Genomic DNA, 14,105 nt, shown 5'->3' on the forward strand with positions numbered 1-14,105 from the left:
TCTCTAAGTAACAGCATCCTTGGCAGCGTTGCCTCAGTAACATTAGGCAGATCTTATCTCGGCGAGAGCCAACTGAACACTGCACAGAGTAGACCAGAATGCCCACGGTGTTCCCTGTCTGTCACTTCCTGGCATTGGCTTTTGATTGGCTGCTCTCCCATCTGCCCTCCCACCTGCCACCGTGTCTTAATTTAGCAAGTTAGGGTTGTGGCGCTCCTAATCCCCATTTGACTGACAGCAGGAGAGGGCCTCTCCTGGCTGGAGGTCTCTTCCTGGCAGGGCCTCTCATTGGCTGTCCCAGATCCGCTGCAACCGCCACCTGCTAGATCATTTTCAAGTGGCAGATGTATGTGGAGTGCGTCAAATAAATCCCCATTTGACTGGCAGCAGGAAAAGGCCACTGTCCTGGACAGAGTCACCCTCAAGGGATGACCCCCCCCCCCATTGGACAAACGCCAGCTGTCTGCTCACCTTCCCTCCATTTATCTTATATACAAGTGAAAAGGTGTACCCATACTCATTCTTCATGCTCTATCTCCGACCGAACCACACTTTTACCACACATCTCTATATGCAAAATAAATTCGCCACCCTCCCCGAACTGACATAGCCTATTTTTTAGCCGTTCAAGTTTCTTATTTACTCTGCAAATATTACTTTTATGAAAATCACGATCGAGCCAGCAGATAAACGGGTGCCACAACACGCCGAGAAACAAGGAATTTAACCACGCTACTTGCATACACTGCAACTCGCTTACAATTCGCAAACCTGGCAACACTGCCTGCCTCTTACGTCACCAGCTCTGCTCCTCCTGGCCTCCGTAGTCCGTCGCGCTCACAATCTGTCGCAGCCATCTTGCTTTTCTTTTGGATGGGCGAGTGGACATTTAATGCTAATAAATTAATTATAGGTCCAGCAAGCAAATCATGATGGTCTGATTGTGCTCAATAGGTCACAATAACATTCCGAAATTAGGTGTTGTGTTTTGTATGGCATTTTCCCCAGTAGTAGTTGCATATCTATCTCAGCTTTTGCCTGATAGCACACATGCTAACGTCAGCAGCCATAGCAACATACAGTGTGCGCAGACATAACATGAGTTGTTTACAACACAAACACACGGCCTTTTCACCACGCAATACACACAACAGCTCGGGAGTTATTAAACCGAACGTGGACGCTGTTTCAGTGTTACATTTGCTGCGCATATCGGAATAATTGTAACGGCATGCATGATAAATGTAACAACGCTAAAAAACACCATTAAACATATCGTTTTCACCTTAAAGCTATTACATTTCATTGAAGCAACTCCTTAGCATTGTTTTCATACCATGGATGTGATAAGATAATGTATCAAACATAAGGGAAATATTAAATAGGATCGGGTGTACCAGTTTGGCCATTTCTTTTTTTTCAATGGGGCAATACATTGATTAAACAAACGTTTGATTGATTGAGTTGTACAACGTTATACAACCCTAAACTAATTTTAGAATACACTACACAATACAATACAATTTTAGAACATATTTTGCACGTTCCATTTTTTTACTCAGAGATCCCTTTAGCTACACATGTAATATTTCCAGGCAACGGACCTACACATGTCAGCTACCATAAACCACTTCAAGTTATTAGGACGAAATAACTGACAGGAGTGACGGTGCTGTGCTGTGAGTAAACTAATAGGGGAGAGCCGCCAAGGATGTAACATTTTGCGTTTCATTCTTTTACTCAGAGATCCGTTTAGCTACACATGTAATATTTTCAGGCAACGGACCTACACATGTCAGCTACCATAAACCACTTCAAGTTATTTTTTTGATAAAACAGGTCGGGAGTTATTCAACCGAACGTGGACGCTGTTTCAGTGTTACATTTGCTGCGCATATCGGATCAATTGTAACGGCATGCATGATAAATGTAACAACGCTAAAAAACACCATTAAACATATCGTTCTCAGCTTAAAGCAATTACATTTCATTGAAGCAACTCCTTAGCATTGTTTTTATACCATGGATGTGATAAGAAAATGTATCAAACATAAGGGAAATATTAAATAGTATCGGGTGTACCAGTACCAGTTTGGCCATTTCTTTTTTTTCAATGGGGCAATACATTGATTAAACAAACGTTTGATTGATTGAGTTGTACAACGTTATACAACCCTAAACTAATTTCAGAATACACTACACGATACAATACCATTTCAGAACATATAATATTGGCCAATATGTCAAATATGTAAATATTACATATAATGGCATTGAATGGAAGCGGACCATTTGTAACACATGTTACAAATGACCCGCTTTTGCAAGTTTTCTTTGCAGTTGCTTACAGACCAGAATGAACGTGAATTCCGTCTAAACACGATGCAAACTAATGAAGAACATAAGCATGAACACATCCATGTGGATTTTTATTCACCAACACCAAAGACAAAAATTGTACCACACATATACTCCAGGTGTAAAATTAGACGCATTTTGAAGGTAAACACTTCAAACTTCAAACTCCTGGCCACGTAGAGTACGTTGCTGTACACATACTGACGCGATGGCGTCATGGTGGCGTTGACCAATCAAGATATAACGTCCATGTTACAACCGTGAAGCGTTACAACCTTGGCGGCTCTCCCCTACATTTGTTACTAACATTAGGTTGTGGCGAAGTAGACACGTGGCCAGCAGATACTGTGTTTTGGACAAACAGGCTAGGTATTGGTGTTGATTTGGGTCAACTGGACAAACAGCGTGGTGTTGTTTTGTGTCTGTGTTTGTGTTGGAGCGCCTCAGTGTGGCCGTACAGGTCATGTGCAACCTCTTCCACAGAGAGATGGAGACACTAAATCTCAGCTGGACAAACATGTTTGCATGCATGCATCGCTGCCTTGCATGCTGTGTGCTACTGTTGAGTCTGTCACTTACTTTGACTGATTTATGGCATTGTCTTTCTGTTAAAATCCAACTATGTTAATTTAAGAACTCTGGGCATATAGGTCATTGTTTATTCACTGTGCACACGTGTAGCCTATTGTATGTCAGACTGTATGTCTGTCCCACAGTCACAATCCTTTAGTACTTAGGCTGTGGAAATATTCAGGACAAAACAATGGTACATTTCCAATAACCCATTCGTTACTACATGTGGAGTCAACTCCCGCCATTTATTTCTTCCCATAGTGCGTGGCAAAGTCGCTCTGGGATGAGTGCGCGCGTAGCGCGCACGAAATTCTAGTAATCAACAGACGGGGCTGTGGTGATGTCAGGAGTGGGCCAATCCTTGCCCTCAAGTTCGCTCATCCGTGCTCTTTCTTTCTTTCTTTCTTTCTTTCTTTCTTTCTTTCTTTCTTTCTTTCTTTCTTTCTTTCTTTCTTTCTTTCTTTCTTTCTTTCTTTCTTTCTTTCTTTCTTTCTTTCTTATACTTATAGCTCATCTATTTTAACTATCTTTGAACTACGGCTTAAGTGGTTCATGGTGCTTCGTGGCTTCCTTCTCCGTTAAGCTTCAGTGCTTTCACAATGCACACGACGCTGAGCTATAAATGCAAAACTCAGGATGCAAGAGTATATTTTGCGACTATTTATGAGAGTATCGCATGTGCCACAACACTGACAACAGTGATATATTGTGTAGCCGAATGGCTACACAAAAATAAGAAACGAAACGTAAAAGATCTGTGAAATGATTAAATGTTATGAACCGGCTATACATCCTGTATTCTATTTCTATGCCTCTGTCCTCCCAGAGACAGAATGAAAGCCTATGGGTGTGATGTGTTGCCCTCCCCTCTCCATCCTGCATCATATTTGTCTTCATCAGGCACAGTGTCCAATAAGGCCTAATGTGATTGCACACATCATTATGTGTGTGTGTGTGTGTGTGTGTGTGTGTGTGTGTGTGTGTGTGTGTGTGTGTGTGTGTGTGTGTGTGTGTGTGTGTGTGTGTGTGTGTGTGTGTGTGTGTGTGTGTGTGTGTGTGTGTGTGTGTGTGTGTGTGTGTGTGAGATAGAGAGAGAGCGGGGGGGCACATTTCATATAGCAGTGTTTACTTCGTCTGCTCAATGACGGAGCAACCGGAATGATTCAATTACACTTATCAGATTGGATAATGATTTTGGTGTGGGCCGCTTCTGCCTCGTGTCTCTTATCTCTTCCTATACCATCATCCACCACCCACTCACACACACACACACACACACACACACACACACACACACACACACACACACACACACACACACACACACACACACACACACCTTCCGTGTTTATATTTTTTTTATTTAATTTGTACGAGCGCTTTTACCGAAAAACAAGCCCAAAGTTGCTATAAGCGGAGTAGCAGACTTGGCAACACCGGTTGAATCACATCCTCATAGGGAAGTGTTATAGCAACAACCATGCCTGCATGAAGCGTTCTTGCAATATGAGCTAGTATGTTTACCAGGCCTTGCAAACAAACTACCCTGTTTTACTGACACAAGGAGTTTTGCTCCTTCCTCTCTCTCTCTCTCTCTCTCTCTCTCTCTCTCTCTCTCTCCCCCTCTCCCTCTCTCTGTCTGTGTCTAGCTATCAGCTTCCCGCAGCGGTGGGTGTAGTGTAGGTGCTGTCTTATTTTCTGGCTGTCATATTCACTCTGCGTTATGGGAAGGTGACAGCCCTAACTAATTACTGATCCCCCGTAGCAGATAGCTCCAGCAGCCTCCAAACTCCACTGCAGGTAGCTGGAAGGCCTGCAGGCTGGCTGGCTGGATGGGTGGCTCCCTCTTGAGCCTGCAGACAAAACAAAGGCCTCTCAGAGTAAGGGTGTAAACATGCCCAATCACAATTCTTCAAACGTAAGGTGGCAATTCAACCGCATTGATTTGAAAAGTTATGGAATCGATTATTTTGACTAAAATTACATTTAATTAAATGTGGCATGTCTTGAATATAAATGTGCGTGGTGCATTGTTTTTTATTGTCTTATCTCCCTACTGCTATTTTCCAAAACGGAATATATCAGGTCCTCTCTTCGAACGTGTGATTTCAGTGTATTTTTATTTCAGGATTCATAGTATAAAAATATTCCAATCAAAATGTAATCAAAATTGTGGCATTTCCAGATGCATTTAGTCATTTCTTAAAGAATCATAATCGAATTGGACCGTTTGTGTGGTCAGTCAGAGATACATTCCTTCAAATTCACTTAATAAATAATTGAGCTTCCCACAAATTGTAGTTACATAAGAATAGACCTTTCTTACAGCAGCCATGTTGACAACAAGGATAAACAGTGGTGTTACCAATGATACTAAATAAGCTTTTGTTCCATTTAGTGAAGCAGAGCCTATCTGTGTTTACCCTAATGTGTCAAATTGAAAGCTGAAGTGTAAAAAAATATAAAATATCAAAACAACAGATATCAATTATCCATACATTGCATGGCAATGAGTATATCTCTGCTATCTGGCAGAAACCTCTTATATCCATGTTTTTGTGTAAATTAATGCCCTACTTGATCATAATTCATACAGAAATACAGTATCACACAAAAGCATCAACAGTAGCAGAAGCGACGCATTAGAGCTTGTAGATCCGCTACTTTTGCAATTTTTTAATTTGACACATGAGGTTTCCCCCCGACGGAGTGGCATATAGTGCATAACTCAGAGTTAACATATTAATACAGCTATTTTCTCTCAGTCACATGCATGTAGTACACACAAGCATGTATGCATTCAGCACACTGTACAAACATGTATACATGACACATACACACCCACACAATAACACAGACACACTGTACATTACAGATACATTACATTACATGTATGCTTGAAATTGTGTGTGTGTGTCCCCATCCTCTCAACTAGATATTCTCAAGCTGAAAATAATGCATCAGACGAGAGCACAAATGAATGGAATGTCATATGGAATAGAACGATACCTACACAATGCATGTTTCTTTTTATTAACGCATTGGCATTATGGAGCAAAAAAAATGAAATGCTCTCTCTGTGGGTGGAATTGGTCCAGCGGCATAATTAAAAAGCCAGCTACTTCAGTCACCAGTGAACAAGCGCATGAAATGTTCTAACTTCCCGCAGTAATTAAACTGCCTCTTAACGCAACATCTGAAGAGACAAATACACAACACTTTTTCACTACATTACTGTACAGACGCAGCTACCGTATTGCTCATTGTGATCCACAAGACAAGATTGCATTTAATTATGACTCTGTAAGTATGAATGGGGGACTGTGTGTGGTTTGAAAGCTTGTGCAACTTTGCATGTAAGATTCATGGGCAGACATTCAAAGCTATAAAATAAAATGGGGGGGAAAACATCTCCATTGCTGCATGCATATGAAATGGTTGTTCTGCTCTAAAACAGAGCCAGTGAAACCTTACTGGTGTTAAGATATATATCACTCACTCTCACTCACTCACTCACTCTTCTCTGCTCTTTATCCACTTACTCGTTCTCTTTTCTCTCTCACATCGGTCTGTTGTTGACGTGAGTTGTCTGTCCGTGTGGACTATCTGTCGATGCGAGTTGTCTGTAAGTGTGGACTATCTGTCGATGCGAGTTGTCTGTAAGTGTGGACTATCTGTTGATGTGAGTTGTCTGTCCGTGTGGACTATCTGTCGATGCGAGTTGTCTGTAAGTGTGGACTATCTGTCGATGCGAGTTGTCTGTAAGTGTGGACTATCTGTTGATGTGAGTTGTCTGTCCGTGTGGACTATCTGTCCGTGTGGGCTGTCAAAAGTACGTGCCAGCACAGTTCTCTATCTCAATTTTGAAATTCAATTAAATGGAAAATGTTGCTCTTTCCTCCCAAAACTGATTCATTGAACTCAAACTGCTCTATGAGGATACCATTTTCTATGCTCTCAGAATGGACCAGATATACTCCCTAAATGGATGTGTCCATTTCATACTCTGAGTTAAGCTTAAAGCCGTACTAATCCAGAACTTGTGTTAATGAATAAAACATTATTTTAACCAATTTTTATGGTGGAGTAGCGACCTAGCATTTCGCTCCAAAGTGGGAGGGCTGGTAGGAGCGCAGCAGCTTGTGAATCCGTGAGACGGGGCGTCATTGGGGTAGGGAGCGCTCTGCTGTGTTCATTGTAGGGGGGGCGAGGATTTACTCTTGTGTCGGGTCGCAACTCGGACCGGGCTGAGTTGGCTCAAGCAAACTTCACAATGTTCGACACAGCAACTCGCTTGCTTTAGCTCGTGCGGTGGTGTCTCTCGTGGCTCAAATTTGTTTGAGACGGCACCCCCTCCGTTGCGGTCTAAAACCGAGGTGAAAAGCTAGTTCACGCCGAGCCCTGTCCCTCTGCCTCACTGTTGGCTAGCTGGCTGCCATGGTGATTGCCAGGCTGTCAGACAAACTGATTACATCTGAGTTTATGGGTTTGGGGCAGTATATAAGGACCTCTCATTGAAACGGCTTGATCTCTCTTTTTCAACTTTTTATCCAACACTCTCACACAGCACATTGCACACATTGCAGACATGACTGACTATACTGACAGATAGTCAGTATAGTAGGCCGCAAATAGGCCTACTAAATATGAATAGGCCGCAAACTAATGTAGTATACATTAAGTTATTATTTATCTGTATCACTATTCAAAGATTCAAAGAAGAAATATGACTTACAATCTTTCTCTTTTACATAATGATTTTAAATATTAATGTTAGTGTACATTAATGTTAACATCGTAGTGTTTGGGGGCCCACTTGCAATATACCCTCACAGGTTGAGAATCACTGATCTATGTCTTGAATCACTGATCTATCCCTTGTTATCCTCGTCCTCTAACGTCCTCTCGGTGTGTTTCTGTCCGGCCTCTAACCCCACCGGTTCTTCTCCCATCAGGACCACGCAGAGATCAACTCCACCATGCTGCGGAGCCAGACCAACACGGCCCGCGTGGAGGGCCTCAGGCCGGGCACCGTCTACGTGGTGCAGGTGCGCGCACGGACCGTGGCCGGCTTTGGCAAATACAGCAGCAAGATGTGCTTCCAAACGCTCACAGATGGTAAGGATGGCGGCGCCAGGAGAAACTGCAACACTTTCTTTCTGTAGTTGCCTCTTTTCTATTTTCGGTTGCAGATTGGACGTATGTCTGCCTCTGTGATTTCTAGTGAGCAGGGAAGGAGTCAAACAGTAATTGAAGTTTCATAGCTACAGCTAAATCCATTTTATGTTGGGGGTTTGTCTGTGTGCTCGTGCGTGCGCATCAGTTTGAGTACACACAACGCAGAGTGTCTTCTGGTTGTAAAACTACATTTGCCCGATCCAAAATGCTTAGCTAATTGGGTTTTCCTTTCTCTCTCCCTGTCCTTCTGTTGCTGGGGCGTGCCATCCCAGAATGCATAACTGTGATTAGTGGTTGATGTGATTAATTATTTGCCATGGGGGGGAGGGGATGGGGGGGGGTTAGAGACTGTAGAGGGGGCTGTAACACCTGCTTCTCTGGCAATATGAATGTACATCTATGTACCTGTGGGAGAGTTTGTTTGTGATGGAAAGAAAATCATATGACCGTGTTACTTCAACTTTTTAGTTGAAAGTCGCCTCTTTTGCAGTTCTTTGGTGAAGTATATATCAGGCTTTAGGTTACTACATGCTGCGGGCGCCCGGCGTTGCACCGATGCCCTGGTGCAGGCCAGCTGCCACGATAGTACTAAAATTATAGGATTTTATGTTAGTATGAGCCTACAAATAAGGTCTATATGCCACTTTGGGACTAAAATAATATACCGCTGTGTTGTTTCATCATGTTTCAGCGTTGGCCCTGATTTGCTCTTTTGAGCAAACGGATCAATAATTCAAAAGCAGAAGTGATGTCGCTTCGAGCTAATGAAGACCAACGTAATGGCTGCGTTTTAAGAGGACGAGTGTCGTCTGATGAGCCGCGCAGCGGCGATACGGAGGGCGAGCAGGATTGTAATGATAATATTAATGATGAGGATGATGATGCTGATGATGATCGGTGTGGCTATTTACCGATGCGGAGCAGATGTACCGCTGTATTTCTGGACCCTCTGGACCCTCGCCTCTCCCTCTTTGGTTGTTAATTATCTCTCTCTCTCACACACACACACACACACACGAGCACCCACTCACACAAACACTGCCTAGGGTCCATCCGTTGGCTCCCTGCCACAGCACGACGTTTGTCAAGGCAATTAGCAGCAGACGCTCGGAGAGGGAGAACATCACACACACCCCCCCCCCCCCCCCCCCACACACGCACACACACACACTGTCCCAACCAACATGTCACCTTCTTATTTCATGGCTCACGCTGTCCCCTCCATTGTCCTCTTCTCTGTATTTTACCCTCACAATATCCAGCACTTTTCATCAAATCATACACCCACGCACAGGGATTTGATTGGCAGATGAGATGAGAAAGAGGTGATTGCCCATCCATGAAGTGACTGATGTCACAGCCCTCCTCTTTCCTAATAGGCTGAGGCATTGAGTGCTAACTGATAGTAATTGGGGTGGCTATTTACCGCAGGGGGGTAGGCATGTGACGTCTGTCTGTCAGGCAAATCACCATTCCTTTGGGAGACATGGAAGATTTATCTGGGCCGTGCACACCTATGCATCAAAAAAGAACCAGCGGAACATCGCTCACAACGTCTGCTTGAAAGGTACCTGATAAAGTTTGCACGTTGTGAAAGAGCGAGCTACTCCTGTCACATTAAGTTCTCTTCAGACCGAGCCGGGCTCTCAGCCTGCTGCGAAGATGCATTCCTTCTTCCTTTATCACTTTGATCCAATAATAGACATGCTCAATCTGGCGGCCACTGGATTTTAAAAGCTCACTGATTTGCTCGCGTGGTGCTAAATCTGTGCTAAAAGGAAGGACGCCACCGCTGTAACGCTACAGCGGTGAGTCAGAGTGGAGTGACACAGCTGCACAAAGAGACGAGCGAGGGTTCCAGCGCTGCACTGTGCCTTTAGTGCCTAGTCCACTTAAATAGTCCTGTGTAACTGCCACTACTCAATGTGCGTGTGCGTGCGTGCGCATGTTCGTGTGCATGCGAGCCAGTGTATGTGCGTGCGTGACTGGCAGACGGTGACTGCTGTTTGAACACCATCAACAGAACATTCCAACACGTACTTTCATGTCTGCTCAGTGCGACAGGGAGGATTAGCTATGGTGACAGAGGAAGGCTGAGAATAAGGCCTAGTTTCTCATTCTCTTCTCCTCCAGTATATGTATATAGCACTCTGCTTGTCTCTCTCTCTCCGTCTCTCTATCACGCTCTCTCCCTCTTTTGTGCGTCCACCGGTTTATCAAATGCGGGCTGTCAGTTGTCCTCGGCTCGCCAAAGCTCATTGGATTTCACTCAGCGTCTCTGTGTTGTCTTTATCCTCGGGCACACCTGGTCTAGCCGCTGTGTCCTCTCTCTCTCTCTCTCTCTCTCTCTCTCTCTCTCTCTCTCTCTCTCTCTCTCTCTCTCCCCTCTCCTCCTCTCCCACTTTATCTCTGTGATCACATGTTTCTTCTAGCTCCATTCTCTGTCCTACTTTCGCGCCCCTTACCTGCACCTTTCGTACTCCCTGTGTGTGTCTGTGTGTGTGTGTGTGTGTGTGTGTGTGTGTGTGTGCGCGTGCGCGTGTTTGCTTGTACTTTTATCAATACACAAAGGACCAAATGTATAGTAGAATTTGAGAAATAGACATTGTGTCTAGACAAAGTATCAGTTGATTTATGTAAAATGTTGATGTCCTAACACATAGTAATGAAAACTGTGTGTGTGTGTGTGTGCGTGCGTGTGCGTGTGTACGCAAGCAGATGACTTCAAGTCAGAACTGAGAGAGCAGCTCCCTCTGATTGCTGGTTCGGCGGCCGCAGGGGTGGTCTTCATCGTGTCTCTGGTGGCCATCTCTATCGTCTGCAGCAGGTGGGTCACAACTCTATCGTCTGCAGCAGGTGGGTTACATCTCTATCGTCTGCAGCAGGTGGGTCACATCTCTATCGTCTGCAGCAGGTGGGTCACATCTCTATCGTCTGCAGCAGGTGGGTCACATCTCTATCGTCTGCAGCAGGTGGGTCACATCTCTATCGTCTGCAGCAGGTGGGTCACGTCTCTATCGTCTGCAGCAGGTGGGTCACATCTCTATCGTCTGCAGCAGGTGGGTCACATCTCTATCGTCTGCAGCAGGTGGGTCACGTCTCCCAGCCTCGGTGTGTTGTGAGTGATTGCATCAAGTTGTTCTACTCATGGTGAGGACATGATACTGTATATGGTGGGCAACTTTGTCGATGGAGATGACCACTATATTTCCACACTCACTCTAGAGGTGCGACTCGTTTTTAACTTGTAATCAATTATCAATTGTTGTACCTGTAGCACATTCCATTATTCTTTGGCTGGGTAAAATGTTAACAAAATACATCAATTCAAAGATTAACTTATTCACTGGCTTATTTATATGCTCTGTGCATTTACATTTTCTAACCATGTCAGTGTTATTGGCCTGCTTCTGTGGACTTTGACTCAGCTTCGTCTCAGAACAGTGTCCTGCTTGATCGTCTGCCTGGAAAGCTCTGGTCTGCACTTTCCATTGCCAAGACACTGGTCATCGTCCTTAGCGTTGGGCTGAGCGACCCTTCAGTTCACATGCATACAGTATATACAATAACTTAACAAACTCCTAATAATGTCTTCGTATAGTGAGTATCCCAGGAAATCAGGCTTGAACCAGAACCACACATGACACCTTTATGTGAATCAAACAAAGCCATGGGGAGATTAACCACGGGGAAACAAGAATGCCACCTCGACTGGGTCTACATATATGCACAGAGCCTACCCCCAGTTGCTACAGTAGCACTCCATTCTGTGGTGTAGTGCCTTTTGTCAATCAATTCAACAGTTCCCAGAGTAGTAAATCTCAGAACATCATCAGGCAGGCAGCCTGCAAGCCTGCTTTCAAACCATGACACGTCATAGATTGTCACAACACCAACCATCTTCACAAATTGTGAAACTCATAAGATTTGCATTCATTATTATCTGGTGTAAGATCAATGCAGCCAGAATCTTAATAGAATCTTCACAAAATGAGGTTCAGGTTAGAAAATAAAACTGCCAGAACTTAACATTCACATCCTCCGACCATAAATAGACACTATGCAAGTTTTGCAACACGCTTGGGCAGTTCAGCAATACAATTTTACATATGACTATTAGGGCACCTTATTTGACCTTGTTAACTAATTTTAGGCAATTACATTTTCCAAAGCGTTCATGTCACATTCTCCTCTCTATGAAGCATGAAAGTTGAACGTTCCGCAGTGGTGTGTGTGCGACATTGAGCCCAGTGGTTAAGTGCTCATCAAATGTTGCTGGGCGCTTTTGATGCTGCGGCGAAAGAGATGAATAGCATAGAGATCCTATCACGGTCTAATTAAAAAATCTGCTCATTTTCATAAACTTAATTTGCCACCGCTAACCCACTGCAACTGATTCAATTTGGGACTGGGTCATGTTTTTATGGGCTTTGCCGAGATACCTCATTTACCTCATTTACTGTACACTTTCCCTTCATCCTGTCAAACCTCTCTCTCTCTGTCTCTGGTAGGAAAAGGGCCTACACTAAGGAGGCCGTCTACAGCGACAAGTTGCAGCACTACAGCACAGGGAGAGGTGAGTCTAGCCCCTACTCTTTAGCTGGTGATCTGGCCTCCAGCTGCCTACAAGTGATGGAGTAAGTGGTGGGTATCGTTTTAAAGCCCACTTCATCCCAGTCAAAACTACTTTCAGCCTGGTGTCCATATATTGGCAAAACATGCAGTCGGATCAGTCCATCCAAGCAATAATAATAATATAATAATAATATTTTGTATATATTTTTTATTACGAAAAGAAAAAAATCAGTTTGTTTAATGTAATAAATAAATAGTGAAAATAGCCGATACAAGCTCACAGCATACCACAGTGTGACGTTTGTGAGTTTATAGATCTAGCTATTTTCCTTTTTAAACGTTTCAAAGTTTCAAATTAATCGGGTTGTGGGTAAAGAACGGATACAGTGGAGCTGGCAGGCTCGTAAATGGATTGATGTATAAATGGCATTTTCTTTTCCTACCCTGCGGTGACATTGATTGACAGTCATCTCTCACTTGTGGAATTTAGCTGTGATTGAGCCATGGTTTTAGCACTCTCAGGGCACTGACTGATGAGGCGACGTAGCCTAGAGGGAAAAACACACACACATAAACGCACACACACACACACACACACACACACACACACACACACACACACACACACACACACACACACACACACACACACACACACACACACACACACACACACATACTTCCATCAACATCCACCATTGTACACACACACACGCAGAGAGAGAGTGTGTTAGCATGCGCGCACGCGGTTTGCGTGCGTGTGTGTGCAAATGAAAGCCCTCTGTATTGCCGACCTGGCAGTCTGAAAAGGGCTCACTCGAGGGGATAGAGTTTTGTCAGGCCTGACACAGCAAAGCATTTCAACACGGTTACTTTGTGTCACGGCTACAGCGGTGGCAGCCGCAAGCTCATTAAAACGCTGCGGGCGGAAGAGAAAACGCCTCTGCCTTCTCTCTGCGGCAACTCTCAGAAGAGCCGGTTCTGTCGCACGGCTATCTTTGGGTGGAAAGCCCAAATGTAATTAACATAAGTGGGGAATAACAAACAAAAGACGTGGGACGGCTAACAGCGCTAATCATCAAACGAGCTCTTTGGAGTGCAGAGGAAAGAAAACAGGCGAGAAGCGGTTTCCTATATACTCGCAGGTTCACTTCCATAAGCTCTCTAAATAACGGCGGAAGCCGCTCATACTGTAATGGCCCGCAGAGCATTGTTGTCGTCATCCCCTCCCCCTTCTCGCAAGATTTGACTGACAGTTCTGTAATTACAGTATTCAGCGGGACAATAAAGCGCCGATCGGGGGCACTTTGCCAATTGTTTTGGGTGGAACACCAAAGAAGTGCTGCCGGCTTTTCTCCCAGCTGCCTACGACAGCCCGAGCTGTCGCTGCGCAAGTCACTAGCGATGTCTGCACAGATTAC

General features: G+C 44.3%; 1 protein-coding gene across 2 annotated transcripts in view; it reads left to right on the forward strand.

The window, feature by feature from the left end:
• The window catches only part of ephb1 (EPH receptor B1), a 238,357-nt gene that overhangs the window by 182,124 nt on the left and 42,128 nt on the right, over window positions 1-14,105 (forward strand). For both annotated transcript variants that reach the window (XM_080778273.1, XM_080778272.1), the window contains exons 8-10: window positions 7,887-8,049; window positions 10,828-10,936; window positions 12,621-12,685. In XM_080778273.1, the coding sequence (XP_080634399.1) occupies window positions 7,887-8,049; window positions 10,828-10,936; window positions 12,621-12,685 (337 nt within the window). The remainder of the gene's footprint in view (window positions 1-7,886; window positions 8,050-10,827; window positions 10,937-12,620; window positions 12,686-14,105) is intronic.

Source organism: Protomyctophum bolini, assembly GCF_963924005.1.
Source record: "Protomyctophum bolini genome assembly, chromosome: 12".
Taxonomy (NCBI): domain Eukaryota; kingdom Metazoa; phylum Chordata; class Actinopteri; order Myctophiformes; family Myctophidae; genus Protomyctophum; species Protomyctophum bolini.